Source organism: Manduca sexta, chromosome 24, assembly GCF_014839805.1.
Source record: "Manduca sexta isolate Smith_Timp_Sample1 chromosome 24, JHU_Msex_v1.0, whole genome shotgun sequence".
Classification (NCBI taxonomy): Eukaryota; Metazoa; Arthropoda; class Insecta; order Lepidoptera; family Sphingidae; genus Manduca; species Manduca sexta.
In genome coordinates this window covers 4271797-4289706 of record NC_051138.1, presented here as the reverse complement: position 1 = coordinate 4289706, position 17910 = coordinate 4271797, and the positions used below count along the sequence as shown (strand labels likewise).

General features: G+C 34.6%; 1 protein-coding gene across 1 annotated transcript in view; it reads left to right on the top strand.

Moving 5' to 3' along the window:
• Positions 1 to 8645, top strand: part of LOC115443901 (headcase protein) — a 75996-nt gene extending 67351 nt beyond the window's left edge. The window contains exon 5 of the mRNA XM_030169494.2: positions 35 to 8645. Coding sequence (XP_030025354.1) covers positions 35 to 205 — 171 coding nt within the window. The 3' untranslated portion in view covers positions 206 to 8645. The remainder of the gene's footprint in view (positions 1 to 34) is intronic.
• The last annotated feature ends 9265 nt before the right edge of the window (positions 8646 to 17910 follow it).

The following is a 17910-nucleotide window of genomic DNA, read 5'->3' as shown; positions in this document are numbered from 1 at the left end:
TTCAAAAAGTACATAATGTTTATTTGTCGTACAGTGCAACAACTGCTACAAGCCGCTCCTGCACCCGCAACAGCGGCTCAACTACTCGGACTACTCGCATCCAGTGATGTGCCCGCAGTGCCGCGTCACGGATACGCACTTCGTGAAGCCGCTCACTTACTGCTTCACGAAACGGGTCTTCCCGCTGTTCCAGCAGTGGCCATAACAGTCGGCGGTGCCAGGAACCTCTCCTGGCACCCCCCCTTCTTCGGCAGACGCGTGGAACCTAGCCCCGTCGCCTCCGCGTCGCGCCTCGCCCCCCGCATTACGTCCCGTTGTCAACACGAGCATGGCGTCCCGAGCGCCCGAAACGGTAGTAGAAGAGCCGGCCTCTAAGTATCTGACACCGACGTTAGCGAGTATCACTGAGTCGCTGTCGCTACTTGGGGTGAGTCCAGAGACGCTCGCAATGAGTCTCGGCGAGTCCTTGGCCGAGCGCTACCTGGCGGCACTGAGGCCGAAGCCGGTGGAGCGGCCGACTCTGGGCGGCTGCGGCGTCCCTCGCCGCACGCCGTTCACCGAGCCGTCGCATCTCCAGCTCTTCTCCAACGACTTCATCGAATACTTGAATCAAATCGCGTAATCGTAACGTAGCGCGTACAGTGCGGGTGCGGAACAATCAACTTGGCGACGAATGGACTTATGTGTTTTCGATGTTATTTCTGCCGAACTTTTTTTCGCGTCAATTAGACGCTAGAAATAATTTCTGTTAAATTAAGTTGGTATTATTGAAAATAATTTTATGTGTCGGTTTAGATCATATTATTGATTTTATTTTAATTTTATTCTGAACTTTGTTGATTAGAAGTTGATTTTTATCGAAAATTATAATTAGTGCTGTGTGGAGTGATGCCAGAAATTGCATTTTTTTTTTCAAATTTGGGGAGCAATTCTTCTGAAGAAGCTAAGGGGGAGTTTTCTTTTAACGATTGATTATAATCTTGGATTTCAGTGATACCAGCCCTATCTGATAGGGCGTTCGAGTTGAGTGTTGTTTAGTTCAATTTAGTTTATTAGTTATGTTTTATTTTAGCAAAATTTTAAACCTAACTTAAGTGTTATACAATTATTTCGTAGGTTTATTGTAAACTTTTATTTCCTCCCACCAAAATGGCACGTTATCACGTGAATGGACTTCTTGTACTGAAGACGCCATGTTAGGTTATTTTAATATCATTTCTTATTTACTTACTACGTATTTCGCATCTCTTAATTTAATCAATATTAATGGTAGAGGTTTTTAATTGTAAGCGATTGCTGTGTCTCCAATAATATGATTAGCTGTCTATATCTCTCATAATTATTATTAACGTAAGGTTTGTATTGCGAACTTGTTATTTTATATTTTTTTGTTTTTATTTTGTGTTTAATTCACATTATTGATTCTCGGTGGTTAGCGGTTGTTGAATCATACTGATATTTCGGATGAGTGCCATATCAAAAATATTAAACCAGATTATAATTGAAGATTTTATTCGATAAATGGAAGCACATAGGCCGCTAGCCATTGAGACGATTTACATTATGATTTAGAAGTGTGTTTTTGTTACTGTCAGCTACTACTTCGGCTAACATTATGTTAGGTTAAGAATTTTCTTATTATCATGGATGTCTATTTATTTATAAGTGAATAGCGCTTCGACATTTAATAAGCGTATAAGTGATGTGCACGATTACTCATTAACTGTTTAACGTTAAAGTTTTAGGTAAGGTTTTTATACATTTGATACTTATTACTCGCAAAGTGATTACAAGTGATAAAATTCTTAGTAATAATGCGTGTTTAGTGGTAAAAACTAAAGTGGTGCGGATTGTTTGGCATGCCGTGACGCGTCGGCAGCCGAAGTAAAGTGATAAACAGAATGTTAGGCAATAATTCAAACGAAGACTTGACACTTTTTATAGGTAAAAATTTTTGCATTGTCCTTCTTAAATTGAATAACTGCCATTTACCTTTTACTAAACTAATCGATGTGATTCTCGTGTGGAATTTTATATTGTGATGGATGTGCAATGTCTGAACGTTCGCAAACTCGCTCGAGCGAGAGATAAAAACGCTACGAACCAACCATTCGAAACGATAGAACAATGAGAATAAAATTCCACGTCGAAAATCGCTATTTAATTTTGGACTGAACGCGAATCGCGTCTGTTGCGTAGTAAGTAGATCATCACACGATCATCAGATCACGCGATCATAAGGTCATCACGCTATCATCCGCATCACTGCACCTCATCTCTGTCATCAGGCACGGTTTGAGTGGGAGGCGACTGGACTATATTCGCGTTGGTAACATGGTATAGTTGAAAGGCGTTGCCGGACCATGGTTGTATAAGTTGTAGGGAAACCCTGGTCCAGTAGACGTCTTTACTATTAACGGATTTGCTCTTTCTAGATTTTTTATAAAGCAACTGACTTCTGCTCTAGGCTATGCTCTCATTTTTATATGAGAGAAAAAGGAGTCTATAGTATTCAAGAAATGTAACTTCCCAATGGCTTTTTCAGTATTGGAACAGTAGCTAAGATTACAGCGATCAAATAAAACAGTTTTATAACATTCATATAGGTAGTACGTTTCTAGTTTTGGTTTCTGAAAAACGCCTACGAAATATTTACACTTTTCCACTCGGTTACCGCATATATTAGGTATTTATTAATCTGTACATTTTTAAAATGCATAACTTATAAGAATACGTATAAAACTTATCTAATTTTTTTTGTCAAGTTACTTGTGGATTAACAGTAATTTTGAATCAAATATTGGCTCCAGTAAAAAAAAATGAATTTGACATATTGAAAGAATACTGTTTTTACATATTTCTTATATTCATTCCATATTCATACTATTTTAAACTTAAAATCCTTACTCATTGACTGACGGATTATAGCACCTCGTTGAAACTAGAAGGCCAAAACTATGAATTTGTAAAAACATCACGTTGCGACTCATTTCAATACAAAGTACTGATTAATGGTGCATTTTATGGTCGTAACGCGATGCAAACGTTTCATGCAACATTGTTGCGCAACAGTCAACACCGACATGTTGTGTCAGGTCACGTCACACGTGCCATTGCCGACGCGTGACCGCTGACTATGTTTCAAAACGTACCATGGTTGTCAAAGTATTTTATTTTTAAAGCGTTTAAAAATGTTACCTTGTTGATTATAGTTACCAGTCGCCTTGTGTGGTTGTAATACCTCTTAAATATTTTTAAATTAGTATCTTCTGCTTACAACTTACACTAAGAATGAGAATATTATATCTAAAACAATATCTTTATAGCATGGCGTATTGTAAATATGCAATAACTACACGCAGATGCTTTACAAGAAGTATTTAATGAGATATTATTGAATATTTTCTAGTTTAGCCGTAAATCGATAGTACATAATTTCAACAATATCAAAAATCCCTAATTATTTTAAATGGTACGCGGCGCGGCGCGATGTCGTTTCATATGTTATACAATTTTAATTTTATCGAAGTTTGCTCGTTCGTATATAGAATTATATTTAAAAGTTAGTTAAGTTATATACATTTAAACTAAATGTATGTGTATCCATAAAGTATTTGAAGAAAAAAAATTAAGACGAGCTGTTGTTGGTATATTTAGAAAAATATTAAAAAATGAACCAGATCATCTGATGGTGTCCATGTACAAATGAGTGAAGTGAAACGACATCGCGTAGCGCGCGCTTTAGCGAAAACACACAAAGTATATTGTTTAATAGTCAAATACAGAGCCATCTACGAAAATGTATTCATAGAACACTTTATAATGACTCGTATAATATAACAAGTCATTGAATCCCAATTTCCGGTACAAAAAAATGAAACTCTATTTTGGAAACATTAAATCCAATATAACGAATATATCAAAGTCCCACGACTCGTATAAGGAAGTTTATTTTATACATAGATGTTTCCATATTGAAAAAAAAAGTCTTTGAACATTACCTATAGATGAAAAAAAATAGTAAATTATAGTTAACCATTATGGCTTCTCATTTACACTTTTAGACAGTATTTAAAGCATTAACATAATTTTCAGATTGCAATGAAATAGTTTACAGAGATTTAGATTTGGTGTCGACCAGTTGCAATGCACGAAACACTTGAAAGGTTGTAAGAGGCGTTGTGGGTAGTGTGTGTAATGGCGCGCCACAGCGGTTTGGTTCTTCCCTAGCCTTCTGTGGTACAATACATAATCTGAGTATGTGTTTGATTATTCATATTTTAATCACTTAGTTACTTGTTCAGTTTTAATGATAAATTTAATTACACAAACGTTGCCAACTTTCTTAGTTTATTTGCACATATTTGTTAAATTTTGTAATTAATAACAATTATTTAGACACCGACATTCAAATTTCTTCATGTTGAATTTTAATGTGGTGTAATTTAGTGAATTGCTTAAAAGTACAAAGAAACAATTTGTTACTTTTGCAAATTTTATAAAGTAAATCAAATACATATTAAAGGTAAACTGGGAACTAGATAATCTTTACGAAATAGTTGCTGTAATCCTAATATAAACAAATCGCAGTTGTTTTTAACTGAAGCAACAATTCTATTGAGTTTGTAAAGAAATTTTTATTTTCGTTATTTAAAATTTAGGAGCAAAAATTGTTAATTATTATAAAAAAAAAGCTATATCTTTTATTTGAATCTTAATTGAATTACTTTAACATATATACGGTATTGTAATTCTTGCGTGGTACCTCTAGACCTCTAGCACTCTGTAAGTAAGGCATCAACTGCATAATACACGTTGGTCTAATGATATTGTCTCGCTCTTGAATATAGGTTAATCACACATTATTTCGACTGTAGCTCTTATTTAGGGAGGTAGAATTTCCTTTAATTATAAACTGTGTGAGTGTGGACGGATGCATGTGACCACCTAATCATTAAGTTTAATCATCGACTCATTATTTTCATTAAAATACTTATCGGTATTGATAATCTCGCGTAGGCGAGTATTGTTATTGAATCGTGTACATTCTGGTCATAGGCGGTGCGCTCTGCGTTTACTGCGTTGTAAGTTATTTGAAATTTAACTTAAAATGTCATATGTTTAGGTTTACTTATCGCACTCTGTATCATGCCATCACTGCCGGCTTTACACAACTGCTAGACTGAGTTCACGCGTCCAACATTATTTCGTCTGCAATAGATGCAGGTGAAAGAATCACGCCGTCAACCGAGAGACGTGGAATTCGATGTCAAATTAACAATTGGTTATAGCAGATGTAGATGTGAAGGTCTTTGTGCCTCGCTACTTTTAAGTCGCGAGTTCTCGGTCGCTGTCGTGGCCGACCCTCAGACTCGCAAGCCCGAGGCACAGACGATGACATTCAACATCCAATGATGCCCGGTGTCAAGCTCAAAATTCTCCAAACGCATTGGCTGATTATAGTATACGGCTGTTATTGGTTAGTGAAAAAAAGCAAATCAAAAACATGTTAAGTATATTTTGATACTCGATGTTTTCTACACTAATGTAGTAATTAATCTTTTGTATTGTGTAGATAGGATTTAACGTGACGCTCGTTCGCATTTACTAGTTTCGGATCAGTACGAGTAGCGGTGTGAACGGTGGACACTTCGTGTGCAGTCTCTAACTCGACAGACTGAGCTCAGCGTAGCATTTGTTTCGCATTTAAAGCTGACAAATGCGCTGCGACAGTGAAAGGTGATATAACACTAATTAGCTGCAGAAAACGCACAACTACCGGGGCTATTAACTCGCTAGGGATTGTCGATGAAAGTTCACACAGATCTCACGTCAACGCATACTTCGTGAATAGACCCCCACATTAAAATCAGTCAAATGGACGTTCTAAATTGGTGATAATATAACGAATTGCTTAATGATAATAATTAAGTTATTGCGTGGCAATTAGAATAAACAATTTTTTACTACGTAATGCGCGGGGTGCATCAGGGTATGAGTGTCATAATTTGTAATAACATTAAATAACTTTTGTACTTTCATAAAGGTAACAAGTAATTTAGTGATAACGTTTTTCTATTACATATTAATATGTATAATGCGTAAAATTAAACATCAAGTAATATACGTTTTTTTACTGAAAATGTAGATGTAGTATTTTTGTAAGACAATCGAGAGAAGATCTCGTACGTGTATCACAGCGATAATAAATATTGTGTAAGACCGCTTGTTTGTCCAATTTGAAGGAGGAATCTCGACGTGCGGATCTGATCACGTTTAAATGATACTTGCAGCAAGTAAACCCGCGAGATTCCTTCTCGACGTTGGATGGACAAAGGCCAGGTCGTTATTGTATCTAGGCAAGTAAGTCTTTTAACTATCTATGCATTTTCTATTTGATCGGATGCTTTTTAAGAGTTACTTAATTATTTTTTTAAGAAAGTATATAATAATCTCTCGTTCCGCTTGATATCGGCGCTATGAATATTGACGCCCGAACTGCCGCGATAGACTTTCTGACAAGTGACATTTCGCGGCAGCCTTCATCATGGTTGAAGCTAAATTACCTTTATTAATTTGTTCCTTGACAAAATTACCATCACTCGTTTTTACGTAAATTGTAATGTATGTCTGAATGGATGAGAATATGTTTAGTATGATTTGTTTTTCGTGTAGTGTTTACACAGTAATATTAATGTGTAATAATGTGTGTGGTCGTGTCCTATGTTTTTCTGTGATCACTTGTTTACTTACAATTTCACTGAAATATGGTACGAGAGAGGGTTTAATGTCGAGATGCTCAGATGGAAAACGCCAATTGATTAATTTTAAGTATTGTAAGTGCTTGGATTATTGTAAGTGTCGGTTTTATAAATTCTCTATGACGTACGTTCGTATTTTTATGCCATTGAAAATTGATATTATTTTTAAATTATCGGAACGCCGAGTGCGTGTATTTTTGTATATTCGGAATCGATGCGTAAGGAATTGGCACAAATAAATTATAAAGATTACATAAGTTTATTCTGATAATGTTTAAGATGAAAGTTCCATTTTGTAACGATTTAAAATATTGGAAAGCTATTAATTTGTAACGATAGTGAGCGTTGTATTGTCTATATAATGTTGGTAAAGCGTATCTAGTTGTAGGTTGTTTCAGAAAATTGTAATAAAACTGGGGAGACGAAAAAACGTTATATTTTATATGGATCCTGATATTGGTCCGGCCGCGGTCGGCTTTGTGTTACTTTACGAATGTAGTTGGTAAGTTTACTCTTTAAAAGAGTTTTCGCAGGTAGTAGTTTTAGTAGGCTTAGTGTTTTTTATACCGGCTTGATGTTGTGACATTTATTATTAATAATGATATCTTATAAAGCAGAAGTAACGAAGAAGCGGCCAACACTGATCAATAGCAGAATGTGTAGTGGGTATTCGATGTGGGGAACATTACGTTGTTTTCGTTTCTGCGGACGACGAGCGGGCAACATTCCTGCACTTGTGATCATAACCAAAGTGTTGCTGTTCGCAAGCATATCATTTTAATACGACGCTAGATACATTTCGGTACAAAATCTTAGCAAAGTTTTTTATTCTATTCGATTTATAATTATATTGTTAGACAATTCTGTGTTGTCAGTTTTGTAGTGGACAGTTTCGTGCGAGCACGCTGCACGATCTCCGATGTCCAGTTCCGTAGCCGTGTCCACTGTCTAGTCGAAGCCGCCGCGTCTGCTTGCGTCGTCGGCTTGCGGCGGCTTGAGCCCCGTCGCCGATCCAAACGATTGTTCCATTACAACTCTGGCGATAGACTTGAATTATTTCAGTTATTTAGCAGAATTATATTATTGTCTAGTATTTCCGATTATGTTACGTTTTATATTGCTTATATTATATATTATGGATACGATGTTTATTAAGTATTTTAATATTCATTTGATGAGGACCTAGTCGATTCTCTATATATCACATCTCCCAAAGTACAAATTCCTTGTTGTTTAGTCCAATTTTGTTTGACTGTTATTGAATGGAAATTATTTTAGCGAGCGTTCGCCCGCGTCGCGCGCAGAGTCGCGCGCGAGGCGGCGATGTCGTGTCACTGTGAAAATTAACCTTGCCTATGTCGTGACTCGTGGATAATGCATTTATACACTCTATTGGCAATTTAACAACTCTTCGATACATTATGAAGCCGGCAAAGGGTCTAATGTTGTATGTAGTTTAACATTGAAAATATATGAAATAAACAATTTCCACAAAAAACTTTTAACGTGCCGACACGGCGCGTCGTTACGATTATGTTTAGCAGCTTTTAATTTTAGTTTACGTTAGAATAATTTTTAATAATTTTACCTACTTTAGTTAATGCACAACTAATAACCCAATAAGTAATCTTTCATTTTTTTTTCTTTACTAATTCTCGCTGTGTTTATACTTTACAGTTTTTATTAGTTTTCGTCACTTATACTTATGTTCGATAAATAATTGTCATTATTTTTTTTTATTTACTTATCATTGTCTTAGTTATACGTAATCGCCTACTACACATTATTCAATGGGAAAGCTAATTTAGCAATGAAAATATATTTCAAATGACACTATACCTAAATAAATACAATGAAACCTTTATAAAAATGAAAATTAAAAATAAAACATCTGTGTTTTAATTATATCATCTATACCTGAATGACCTCTTCCTACCCACCTTCGAATATCTTGTCATATATCATTAAACATAACCTATAAAATTTATTTAAATCTTAGACAATGTACTATAAAGGTATATTGTATCATCTATACTTTTTCCAAAAATATAAAAGCAAATACTCAGGCACGCATGTATAAGAACTGTTATAGTGTGCGTAAAACAAATTAAGATCTATGTATGTGTGCGTTTATAACGCCATACATCTGTATAGTACTTATGTGTGAAGCAATTTATATGTACTAGTAACATTGAAAGTGACAAATTGTTCGCGGTAATAAGCACATGGGACGGTCTTTCTAAATTGTCTAATATTCAAATACATTAAAGGTATTACCTTAAAGAATAATAGAAGTCTTAATGAATAATAAAATATTTTTATATTTTATCTATTTCTCTGCCTTCTGGTTCAGAATTTGTAATGCATCGTAAATTTGTACATAAACAAGGAGTTTAATTGATTTAACATTTTTCAGATTTTATTGAAATTTTAAGATCAGGAAATTGATTAATAGCATCTTTATGGGTCTGTAGAAGATCAACAACTAAAACAAATTTTGAAAACAGAAATTCTATTGAAAGATATATTTATTATTATATTGGAGTTTAAATAAGCTCATACGCTCATACAATCATATTATACTTCTGTAAGGGTAACCATTCATAGACAACACATAAGTATGAACCATAAAGTCTTGTTCTACTGAATCATGAAATGCTTGAAATGGTAGAATAACGCGAAAATAGGGAAGTACGCATACCTCTACCTCGTATTGTCCTTAAATATATGTATTTCTTACCCTAACATAGTATAGGGAGCGCTGTCAGATCAAAACTTGTTTGGCTATAAATATACATGTAAGTATAATAATATATTCACTTAAGACTTAACAGACTGACTTCAGAGTCCAGTAGTCCAATTTGTGTACCTAATTTTTTTAATCGTTACTTGATAAAATGTCTTTTTTTCTCTTCATGGTTATTAGGTACTGAAATCCATAAAAAATAACTCACAAACTAAATATGGCGATTTAGAATGGTATCATAAATTTAAGTCGTCACTATAACGCGTTTATTAACATTGTAGTAGTTATAAAGTGACCTACAGACGAAATAGCAATGGATCTCTACATGTTGCAGATCGAATCATTGTGGAGATAAATCTTAAAACACTATATGTTTATAGATGATCTAGCTACTTGATAACACATAAAGATAACGTAAAGTAGTGAGAAAAATGTTGCTAAAAAAATTACAATTCAGGTACAGATTAATTCGTGCAGAAGAGAGTGACGCAGAAGTCTACTAGAAAACTCCAGCGAGCATCACAAAATAAGTATACTTTTGTGGATGAAATATTAGCGTCTTCACTTTTAACATTGTGCATATTTCTAAACAGAAGGGAACAATACCCAATATACAAACTATAAATCGACGAGGTTCCGAAACTCCTTCTCTTATCGGAAGCTCTACATCTATTTAATGCGAGTAATAAACCAAGCCGGGCTTACGCTGCGATGGTCAATAAATACTAACCTTAAAGCTAATGTCCAAACAGACCTGCGTAAGATGATCCTTTCAAAATTATATTCACGTAGGTAAGAAAATTTAAGGTCAGGGCACTATTCCGTTTATATCGAAGGACAGCTTCGATATTTGTATAGGTAAGAGAGCAAAAAAAACATATGTACTTATGAGGTTGTATCTCATACTTTTTTATGTATAAAAATACGTCTTACGTATTTATAGCAAAAAATAATAAAATTATAATTTTGATATAAGAAAAGAAAAAGGTAAAGTTTTTTGTGCAGGTCATCCAAAAGCATCTTGTAATATTTTTTACTAATTGATGCCCAAATGGTTATAAACGAAAAATTATATATAAAAGTCATTACAATAATTGAATCAAGTGTCCTTTTACCTACCTTACCTAGTACCTCTTCGCCTCTGTAAACCGTTTCACAATATTAATGCAAAAACAAATTAAACGGAACTTGTGCTATACAAGAAAGCCAACAAAATATTTAAATCAGCCCCAATTCACTATCTAAAGGCATAGTAACCAACAAATAATCCATATATAGAAACGTACTAAATTTTGTCGAGCAAGGCACTTCTAATCCCTCTGTTGCTAAATTAGAGATAACGGCATTTCCTTGAGAATGAACAGACATTTACTGAGATTTAATTTGCATTGGAGCGTTAAATATATCGGAAGGATTTGCTTCATCCGTAATTATTAAATGCAGTAAAACTGTGCCTCGATGGCTTAGTTGTTTCATGGTACGAATACATTGTTGAGGTCACGGGTTCAGTCCCTAGATTAGGCAGTGATATTGGGTTTTTTTCATTTTCAGCCCGAAGCATGGAATTTGTGCCCGGTATAGGTTCGCCGTTTATCACATCATGGGACAAAATACGCACGGTGGAATCTGGGTGCACTTGTTGCGCCTCTGCCTACCCTTTTGGAAATTAAAAGCTTGAGTGTGTAAAAATGTCTGATAGTTTTGTTGCTTACAAATTAATCTAGGTAAATTATGTTATTTTATGGCTTGTAAATCACCTTGATGAACTAGTGTCTGTATTCGGGTGTTAAATGTGTGGTTCTGGGTTCGATACCCTGGACTGGCATTTAATGTGCTTTTTTCTATTCGAAAGGATATGTGTGAGTGGATTTGAATTTATGTTCAATAAAATAGTTCTAGGTTCGTTCCATAATATGTTAGACGGCTGTGACAATGGTGTACTTATTAGTGATTTTTTGCCTAGGTTTTGGGGGAAGTATCTGATATTAAAAGTAAATGTTACAGTTTTAAATACTATAGGGTGCATTGGGGCATATGATTTTAAAAATGACTGGTATGATCCACAAATGAAACAGTCCAATTCATTATTTTGCATTATCATAAAAACACTATGAGGTCATATCAGTCTATCTGTAACAATATACGAATTACCGTACACCGTACCCGTAGAGTGATCGCCTCGTATAAATGTAGCTACATCAAATCAATTAGCTATTTGTAGCTTATTCGCTGTTAGCTATTTAGATAAATCAGGAGGCAGCTTTCAGTTAGACAATTATTTCCTGATGGGATTCGAGAGATCTAGATTCTTAAGTGGATATTTAGATGTTACGTTCTAATGTACACTATTTGCAAACAAGAATCGAATATTGTATGTAAATTTTACTTTAGGTTCTATTTGAAAGTACATCGCAAAGTAATTGCTATCACTGTTAGTATGTAACATGTGTTAGCGTTTGCTTAAGTTTTAGTTTACCTAATTAATTAGATGGCTAATTTTTGTGATGTATTAGCTGCAAAGATAAGTATCTAATTGTCATCGTCTAAGTTCAAGGACTACTAGAATACCTAGATATTTTACAGTTAGAAAACATTATTTATATCCTTTTTGTAAGCATAAGGAAGGTATGCAATTAATTAGTTGTACTACCTTATGGTCACTATCACTGAGCACTCAGCCTATCAGAAAGTAATAAATTCTGTAGATATCACAATTTAAACACCTATTGAAACCACTGCCAGACACAAAGATAAATAACTCACCATCTCATCTATGGATGCGATTAAACTCAAATACTAGAGTTTAAATAAATCTAAACAATCCTATAAAATTGTAATCAACTTTGTTTCGAAATACGCAATAGTATTAATTTCAATAAATTGCTGCGAGTGTCCGAAACCGGACGGGCTAGTGATTAATGTGATCCTACTTAATCTGTTTATGGTCAATCCGTATTAACGAGGCTAGCTGAATGTTCCAACTTATACAGGCTTATCTCACCCATTTACATGCAACTGGTAGGTAATACTTGAGTTTATTTGTTACTGTTGACATTTTAAGACGTCTTATTAAATAGTACGGTGGTATTTTGTATGTAAATTGTGTAATAAACATGCCATGATCAAAATCACAGTTGTTTAGTTGACTGCCGTCTAGAATACAGTGAAGCGCAACTTAGCGCCTCGGAATATTGTTTGAAATACCAATATGCATTTGCGACCGATGACATGAAGATGTATTTTCATAATAAATTTGTTGTTATTTTTAATAGTAAATGTGTTTACACTCAAGGTCATGTTAGTCGCATTCAACGATGACATAAAAAAATAAAGATGATTGAATCTCGGAATTGATTAGTATGTTGCCTTACTATCTTGCTTTGGTAGACGAAGAAACAAAGGGACTACAGGAGAAAATATAAGAATGCAATCCACAATTCAAGACCGCTAATATTTTAGTAGCATCGTACCTGATCGATAAGTCCCTGAAATAGTAACCGAATATATCTTCGTGTTAAAATAAAACTGACCGAGACATACGAGTTATTATGACTAGACGCGAATATGAAATATAACATGGAATTTGAAAAATTAATGATACACGTACACCCATAAATAACAAATGCTGGTTTATAGAAATTTGACAATCATAAAGTGGACGGTTGTAAGCTCCGGGGCGTTTCGGACCTTACTAGACCATAAAACAATTTTATTGCGTTTCCAGCGCGGTGCGTAGGTAATAGGTTTTATGCACTTGTCCACTCTCCCCACTTTGTTTACTAAGTTGATTGGATTCGTGCCTTTTTTATTTACAATACCGATAGTTTAGTCGTATAACAGAGCGGTCGTGCGGCGGCCATTGTTCATCTATCCTGCAAAGTGGAAAGAAAGTCTCATTGCAGCGGCAGTCGTGCGTGAATTTGAGTGGAAATCTCTTTAAGGCTCTTTTATGTGTTATCGTTTTGATCTTTTATTATTCCTTGCGAACTGTGCTATAGTTGCGGTGCGCGAAGTCAGGTGTGATAGTGTTTTGTTTAGTAAAAAAGTAGAATTTACTAAGTATATCAGAAGAAGCCTTAAAATATCACAGATGCCTATTGAATTCTTACAATAAATTTTGGTATAGATATAGTATGGATTGTTTATGGCGAAAATTTAACAAGTCAAATAAAATTGTATAATAACGTACAAGTATATGTGTCAGAATTATTAGGTATTAACTCATAAAATATGTCTTTTTTAAATTAAATTAATACTAAATTAAGCTTTGCATTGATCGCTTTTTTCAGTTACATCGATTATGATGTCCTCTACAGCATGTTCGCTGATGGGGAAGCCATTGAGCTGTTTCTTGTCATGGCGTTGCTTAAAAAATACCACCAAATAATGAACTCTACTAAACTGCTAAGTGCTAAGCTCAAAAGCGGTATCTCAAAAAAAAACAATATCTTGATTTTTATGTCGTCAGTTAGCTCAAAGCAATACCCATCCAATGAACTTGCCTAAATAGCGGTATATTGTTTAAACCTTGTTAAAAAAACCTTCAAAGTGTTTCCCTATCTCAGTTTTAGGTACATACAAAACTATAAAACAAAACTTCGATTATCTCGAAATAAGGTTTTCCTGACATAAGTATCACTTTTGCGCTTAACACGGCAGTAAAACTCTATTAACATTTTTAATTTTCTTAACTATAAAGAATTAAAAACTAAACTATTTCGCTTATAATTATCTGAGTGGTATTAATCATGTGTTAACCATTGGATATCGCCGCTCGCTGGTTACCACAGCCACGCCCCAAGATTTGAAACTGTTACCTTCCGCTAAAACATCAATCTTTCCCATCAAAACTAATTACTATGATACCTCCCTTTTAACGTTTTATTTTTGCGATATGTTTTGTACACTTACCCGGAATAAGTTCCATTAATAAAACTATTTTCTGAAAAAGAAATTGCCAGTTTTCTTTTGGGCAGTAAATTAAAAACATAGCGTTAAGAAAGAACATAATTGAATGTGGCTATTGGCTTGTAGTAATAATAATGTTATATGTATGGTTCATAAATATTTCATTTATTAGCGTAATGTAGGAAGTTCAAAAGAATAATAAACCAATCTATCAAATAGTTATATAAATACATCTGCCAGCTTCGAAAAGCAGCACTTCCTGGGTGGCCGATAGGTAGACATCTCAGCCATGTTACGTACATTATTATTGTAATCAAGAATCCAAGGTATTTACGATTGCGATAATTCCATGCAATAGATATAAATAGATGAAATATACCCTAGATATATTTCATCTATTTATAAATATATCCGAGTTTTAGGATTCGAAAACTGGATATGCTAAGAACATATTCGATTTATCATACACTTATTAATTGCACTACCTCAAGGATACATACTTTATCACACATATTCACACGAAAACAAAAACAAAAATTGATACGCTCTATCCCATTAAACAAGTTTTACGTGCCACATCAAAACGGGGGCATTATCAGTAACCGCCGTCCCGCGTGTTTATGAGCCGTAACACGCAATAAAATTCGGGATCCCATCGTTTTGCAATCACCCCGTGATGAACCTCCCTAAGACTTTATATTTGCCTATAAAGTTTTTTTTCATATAGACACGTGCGGTCAGCGAAAGTAATGACTCGAGAAGCTTCCCGCAGGTAGAGGGCCGACGTAATCTATAAATAGTTTGTAACGTAGTACTACGTAGTTAGATAGTACACGTCTGACACTAAAATATGTATATCAGGTGAATTTTAAAAGTTTTGAACATCAAAATGAACGTTTATCGCTTCTAATTGGTAGATGAAAGTGATGTAGTGAGTAGTGATAGATGTGGTAGCTACATTGCAGGTAAAAGTCTTCTAAATAGAATCGGTATCTGTTGTGGTTGTTTTACAGAAAAGTGACGTGAAATTTGCTCCCCTGCCCCCTTCAACTCTGGACAAACACGACACGAGAGTTCGCGTCGTTTTATTGTGATTGGTCGAGAGACTGTCACGTGACTCATGCATTAATCTCTCGACCAATCACAATGACACGATATAGACTCTCGTGTATTAATTGTTTTCTCCTTCTAAGGACCTGTTGGGTTTCGTATTAGTGCAAATAACGGATGTCAAGAAATATCTAATCAGCGTGACGTATCCGTATACAATTACAATATAATATTGATCAGGCTAGCACACCGCCGCAGACCACAGGCTCCCCTCGCGAGGGGCCAGACTCGGCCAATAAGGTTGATGGATGCTGTTAGACATGCCATCCGTATATGCAAATTGGTATATTTGTATTGATACTTGCCTGATGAAATCGGCTACGAATCGTGTTAATTTTACGCTACACGGGTAGAGTTAATTTACCCACATAAATAACTACTATTTAGATAACTTATTCTTGTATATTAATATCGTATGTTGATAACTACAGTATTGTTTAGTCCTAATTACAAAACATGTTTTAGTAATAGAATCTAAAAACAAGATTATCCCTTTATTCAAGAAAGCAGCAACAAATAGTTTACAAACACAAAAACTTTAAGTAAAAAGATTCGAAATAAATAAACAATAAACTTGAATAAACCTTTATCCTGTAATTTTAAATTCTTTTTTCTATGACAAAGGGTCAGATTAAAAATAGGGGTGCGTCAGATCTCGTCGCGCTGACGGTATTAGCCGAGTCAGGCCCAAATTAAAAAAGAAATCAGCCGAGAGTTAATTTCGAAAGTTTTAATTACGTTTATTTTAGTCATCAAGCAATTCGCCGTTAATTAATTTACGGAAAGTATGGCGAGATTTTTTACTGGGGATGTTTTTTTAAGTAAAATTTTATTGCGGAGACACGCGTAACACGGATTCTATATTAGTCTTGAGAAGATTAGGGAATAATAGCAGGTAAAAAGCACCGCCCTATTCCACTATCGAAGGGATTTCGGTCTTAGTCCATCATACTGGCCTACTATGAGTTCTCATACTTTCATAATTCGAAAAAGATTTCTCTGACAACAATATTTTAGTACAGCCCCAAATATTTTCCATACTACGTAAAATGCGTCATGTTTAACAAAGTAAAACTTAAGAATTGCTCAATCTTATACTGCTTTCATAAAATCTGTGTAAGATAAAACTTGGCTACTTTGTATGGATACCGTAATATCGAGCCGGGAAACAGGCGGTAAACGTGTTCCCTTATATCGGGCTCTCCTTACAATGTTGCAAAGGATGAGTTAATTACTAGGTGGTCTTTAGTTTTTATTTTATTAATTCACTAATCAATATATGGTTTCACAAAAAATATTTAACAATTATTTAGAGCATGTGATATATAAGTCGGATGTCGGAGGGGTCGAGTTTCACTATTTGATACATAGGTGGCGCCGATTGTCTTTAGTTTGAGTAACCACGCAATGCCTTGCCACCAGGTGTTTTATTGTGTTGTTCTGGAGTAGGAAATTATAACTATCATAGAACAAAAAGTAAGTAAGTAAAATCTACTTAAAATTTTAAATTAAAATGACACACCAAAACAAGTGAATGTAACAGCGTGAAATGAAAATATCTTTTAAAACTTAGATTAACAGTAAAAAGATTTTTCAAAGTTTATTCCCAAAGGAGGTTAAATGTCAATAGGCTCACAGCTATTAATAAAATTCCGATGTCATAATTTATATACATGTAGGTGTTGCTCGCTTTCCGGCCGCGTAACAATCCTTTCCCGCTGAAAAATGTCCTAAATCTGAGGCGATCTATTGCGCCATGCGTACGACACTGGCGCCATCTATTACAAAGTGCATATTACAAAGTTGAATATTTTCCAACGGAAACAAATTCTCTGGATAATAGTAGCCTATGTGTTAATCCAGGCATGGCCTATGCGTGTGCTAAATTTCATTTAAATCAGTTCAGCTGTGTCTAAGTTTACTTATAATAAACTTACCTATCCAAACGTTGTCGCAAAATTTCGTACTTACTATAATAGATTACCTACATTTAAAAATACAATGAACACGTATATCTATTTATTACGTATTCTAAATTCAAAATAACTAATTTTCGCACCGTTCTGATTTTAAATGTAAACGATCCATAAACAAAGCAGACGGATACTTTAAGCTTGCTTAAGGCTGAGGGTGCTTAATTGCGCTCTTTACACCTTTATCTCTTGTTTCCTCTGAAGTTCCGCTTTGACGCCTAAAAAGTACTCTACCTGGTTAGTATGCTACTGAGAAGCCTTGCTGTAATTTTATACCAGTTTGATAAAATGTTACCTTATTTTTACGGTTCGATTGATGTAGTTTTGGGATATTTAATATTTAAAATAAATTTGACGCAATACAATTTGAAAATATTTTTCTAAGAGTCTAACAAGATTATGTTATTATAAC